Here is a 5,366-nt window from a genome sequence, read left to right on the forward strand (position 1 = left end):
AATAATAATAATCAAATTCTCCGTGCAGTTCAACTCAGCTCCATCTGTCAAGATCTTCCTTCACCAAATTGAACTCAGATTCTTCGCCGCTTAATTTATTCAATGGCTGTAAGTTCTTCCTTCAATTACTCTCTCTTTCTTTCTTTCTTTCACCTGCTTTTTATATTTAATTTAAACATTATAACAACTCACATTTAGTTAATAATAGATTGAGGTTTTGCAGGCTTCTGTTGAGTTTAGACAAGAGGACATGACCTCCGGAGAGTTAAAGGAGAAGGACAACACAGACGATCTATCCTTTGTCGATTTTAACCCACTTAATTTGAATCTCGATCTTCTTCACAAATCAAATCTTGCATTCGGTAATTCATTTTATATACAGTCTTTTTTATTTTTCCTTTTATGCTGCATCTGATTGTTAGGTTTAGTCCGTCTTCAATCGCTATTTCTTCCTGAATTAGATTCGTGAGAAAAAATGAACCTTAGCTGCTACTTCTTAAAAAAAAGTTTAATTATATTGTAGATTTGTCCGTGTTAACATATACGAAAGTGTTAACATATGCGAAAGTAGGGTTTGGATCAAATACAAATGACTCTTATCGTGAGAACCGGAGTAATTATTATTACACTATATTATTTTTTATAATATAATTACTGTAGACATGTAGTTCAAAACTGTAATTACTTTAGTTATTTGTATGTTTAATATGCTAATTTTATTTAAAAGTGGTAAACTAGAAGTATATAATTCTACATATCTTTAAAATCAAACTTTGTGGTTTCTTCAGCTGTACTGTATCCCTAGTTCCAGCTTCACTATTAAGCGTTGTCTGAGTGACAAAAGCAAGAAGTATGCTGGAGTTCCCTACCTCTCTGCAAAAAGATTGCTGTGATTTAGGTTGCCATAGTTTTAGATTTATAAATCAATGGAAAATCGAAATTGTAGAATACTGTGTATAAGTTTCAAAAACCAAAAGAGATCCTTTCTGAATGTGAGATAATTGTAACATTAATCCGATTATGCTTTTATGCTAAAAAGTTCCATGCAGGTATCAAAAGTTTTAACAAGTTTATAAACCATATTGTTTTTTTTAATTAAAACACTAAACCACTTTTATCAAAAGTTAAACTTGATGGCTTTTGAACTTAAGTACCAATAAGAATATGCTTGAGAAGTAGTAAGTGGAGTTATGTCTGTGTTTATTCTCAACCTTTCTTAGTTGTAGTGGGACCATTAAATGGTACAGGTAACAAGGGTACAGCATATAAAGAATGACCCACTTTAGCAATCAGTGATCACCATCTTGACCGTTACTAAGGAATCCTAAGCAAAATGTGGGTCGGTCGCCCCACATAATCCTCGTTTCAATTACCATTTTTATTAGATCGTACTATCTTTATTGTATCGTATGTTTCACTGATGCGTACATTTGTTATAAAATAAGGGAACACCTCTTAAATTGTAACTTTGACTCACTTATTCACCTAACCAGCAATTTGACCAAAATTTATTAACTATAACCGGTTAACCGTGGACACGTCTCTATAAAGTCTATTCCGTTCAAAAGAAGCCACATGGATACGAAACGTGACCTTTTAATCGAGTTATACTTTGTACAGAAGTATGTAATCGTTTAACACTGCCAAATGTTTATAGTTTTTATATATTTCATCAATATAGTTATTTAGATACACTTTGAGGTTGTCTGGTAGCATAAATGATTTTCTGTTAAACTGACATTGACAGTTTAATAATATATGTGCAGACTCTGCATCTGAGTACCAATTGAAGCCTGAAACGAAATCAATAATACACGGTCAAGATTCTGGTGCTGCTGAGGACTTATTGAATTCCATGAACAACATCACGGACTATGATTGGTAAGCCTTGTAGCTTCTTTCATAAATTTGTAAGGGTATCTCTTTTTTCCAGAGTTGAAATGACTAAATCCAGTGAAAGGTACCACCTTTCATGCATGATATGTAGACCTAGGCTCTCTGGAAATAGCCATTGTTGCTCTGGTAAAAAAATGATTACTTTTGTCATGACCCATATGCTGTCCAGTTCTTTTCAGAAATGGACCACACTTAAAAGTTAGTAACATGTACTGTTATCATGTAAGCTTTGCTCATCAAATAGAAGTTTGTAATATTTGTGTCATTGTGTGTACTCCATTTAGGTCCAAAAAGAGTTCTATGCTCATACGCAAGTGCCAACCGAACATGGGAACTATTATACTTATAGCAATTTGATCATCACAAATCATTTATTATATTGTTTTTGTTATCTGCATTACTTTATAGTTTACCTTTGTTGAAGGGTTTAGACATTTGACCAAATCAAATAGTTTTTCATAAATTCATGTGTCTAATATGTATTGTTTTACAAATATTAATACAATAACCATATTGAAAAGAGAATAAACAATATGTTTTGAACTCAGGCTCCTTTCCCCACCACGTCACCCGGTACCCTCGTTGGAAATCGAAGAGCAGATAACTCTTACTGATCAGACTCTGATATCTAATGGTCAATCTATTTCTCTAGAGTCCAAAGTAAGCCTCTGATTATATTTTTTTTTATGTAGGTTAATGTTTCAAACAACATATATTGTTTTAGTAACAATCTTTATGTCATCTATGTAGCTAGGAAACCCCACTACAGATGTTACTTCAACAACCAGTGTATCATCCTCCAATGGTGTTAAACCTGCTAGTACCATCAGGCGACCATCGCTATCAAGAAAGGCTCCATTAATGGGACCAACCAAGCCAGCGGGCCCGATAAAAAGGTCCACAACCCCAACACCCCGACCACCCATACTTGTCAAGTCAGCATCAAGATCATCAACCCCTATTCAACGACCCTCTGTAACTGCAGCTGTCAAGTCAGCATCAAGACCTTCGACCCCAATTCAACGACCTTCTATAACTGCTTCTGCCAATGTCAAGTCAGCATCAAGATCTTCAACCCCGACTCAACGGCCCTCTGTAACTGTTTCTGCCAAGTCAGCATCAAGATCTTCAACTCCAACTCCAACTCAGCGGCCCACTGCAACTGTTTCTGCCAAGTCAGCATCAAGATCTTCAACACCAACTCAACAGGCCTCCGTAACTGCTTCCTCGAAGTCAGCATCAAGATCTTCAACCCCTACTCAACGACCCTCTTCAGCCAAGTCAGCAACAAGGTCTTCAACTCCAACTCAACGGCCATCTGCAACTGTAACGGCTTCTGCCAAGTCAGCATCAAGATCTTCAACTCCTACTCAACGGCCCTCTGTAACCACTACAGCCAAGTCAGCATCAAGATCTTCAACCCCAACTCAACGACCATCTGTAACTGTAACTGCTCCTGCCAAGTCAGCATCACGATCTTCAACACCAACACTACGATCATCAAACGCATCCAGTGGTGGTGTGAAACCTGGGATGACGAGAGGACGCGGTTATTCGAATTGGGATGATGATGTAAACCCGGTTTTGATGGGGACCCAAATGGTTGAGAGGGTTGTGAACATGAGAAAGCTGGCTCCACCAAGGGAAGATCACGAGTCTGATCAGGATAATGCATCTGGGAAGTTGTCGGTGTCCCAAAACAACTCAGGATTTGGAAGATCATTGTCTAAGAAATCGTTCGATATGGCTTTGAGACATCTGGTATGAGTCTTCTATCTATTTCCTTTTTATCACATGCAAATTTGTCTGTATATTTATGCTTCTACAATATAAGATTGAATTCATATATGAAAATGAACAATGTTTATATACAGGATATAAGGCGAAGCATGCCCGGCAATATGCGTGCATCAATCACAAAAGTTCCTGCTTCATCGGTGTATAGTGTGAGACCAGAGTCAGCTAAAACCCGAACCATAAGTGCTTCAGAGTCTCCTCTTGCAACAAGCAGCAGTGCTAGCTCTGAGGACATTCATACCACCAATCATTAGGCGGCATTGGCGGCAGGTGTTAACCGTAATGTTTCATTTTATCAAATTTCTTAGCATTTGAGAGATGCAACTGGATTCATCTTTTTTTAATAATCCCTTTGCAGTAGGTGGTTTGGATGTTCATGTTCATGCAGCAATGAACTAGTGTTTGTAACATATTGTTGTTCTATGATTCTTTTGTCTCGGGCTTGGATTATCAACTGTTTTGTGTGTAAAATTGTTCTTTGTTGTTTGAGTTTCTCCCTCGATCAGAACGTGTTATTTGTATTATGTAGATCCGGGTTTTGGACCATTTTATTTTTTTGGGTTTAGGGTTTAGAAATATTTATTTTATTTTTATGTTTATAAATTTTTCTCTCTTTTTAATGGCTATTGTTTTTCCTCAAAATTATATAGTTCTATGTTCTTAAAAAAATGTTAGTATAGTAAAATATGATGATCCAAATTCAATGTGAATAAACTATTATAAATTTCCAGTTGCGACTTAATGGTAGGAAGGATTGGATTCTTCAGTGAAGACTCAAAAGGCTGATCCTAACTTATGACACTTTGAGTGGATATTGGTAATGAATGATTTGAGCTAGGTCTTGCGAGGTTGTTAGTTCGAATCCCGAGACCATCCGGGTTTCCCTCTTGCAGTGTGTTACGTCAGAGAGTTATGCTTTTGTAGTGGCACAACTTCAAGTGGCGGTCGGCGGTATGGCTTCTTGGGGGAACGCCCAAGCCAAACTCTGAAGCAAGCGTGTGCTCGGTTAAGACAACATAGTCTGGTATGTGCACAAAATCGGGTTTTGTTAAAACCCGGAACCGGGTAGGAACCGTTTTTTTATCATCGGGTACAGCATGGAACCGGTTCCAGTCAGTAATCGGGTAGGAACCGACCCGACCCGATGGAGAAATATGGGAACCCAGTGGAACCGGGTAGGGTATGAACCGGAACCGGGTTTTACGTAATAACGGGGTACACCGGTTTTTTTTAAATTTAAACAAGTTGACCGTTAGGAACCGATTCCAACGGCTATATGGCCGTTTTCGAGCGTTGGAACCGGTTTTTTAACTACAAAAACTTTACACACATACTATAAATAGCTATGTATTGTATAAGACTTGTTAAAACACTTTCAAAACTATAAACCACACTTTAAATCACAACTTAGCTTAAACGGTTTAATGGCAAGTTGAGTTCCAACGGGTTGGAACGTCCTAATTCGGCCACAAATATTTTCTTTCAACCGATTTGCAATAGTTCTTATATTTAAGATGTCTTCTTTTACTACTTTTGAAAACATCTTGTAACATAAGTCTAAAGAAAGTTAAATCTTGACAAATGTTTTCAATGTCGAGACCTTGTTGAACAACCAAGTTGATGATATGTGCAACACATCGAACATGAAAAAAATTCCCGTAACTAGGTGGTGA

At 37.3% G+C, this 5,366-nt stretch overlaps 1 protein-coding gene across 1 annotated transcript; it reads left to right on the forward strand.

Moving 5' to 3' along the window:
- The first annotated feature begins 229 nt into the window (after positions 1–229).
- Positions 230–4,086, forward strand: LOC143595167 (uncharacterized). Its single transcript, XM_077074272.1, has 5 exons — positions 230–362; positions 1,767–1,881; positions 2,445–2,556; positions 2,647–3,657; positions 3,771–4,086. Exons 1-5 carry the CDS (start codon positions 251–253, stop codon positions 3,945–3,947), a joined length of 1,527 nt encoding a protein of 508 aa, XP_076930387.1. The 5' UTR covers positions 230–250; the 3' UTR covers positions 3,948–4,086.
- Positions 4,087–5,366: the final 1,280 nt, after the last annotated feature.

Source organism: Bidens hawaiensis, unplaced genomic scaffold (genome assembly GCF_021521415.1).
Source record: "Bidens hawaiensis isolate Kalapana, Puna unplaced genomic scaffold, B.hawaiensis_p1.1 tig00044766_1, whole genome shotgun sequence".
Taxonomy (NCBI): domain Eukaryota; kingdom Viridiplantae; phylum Streptophyta; class Magnoliopsida; order Asterales; family Asteraceae; genus Bidens; species Bidens hawaiensis.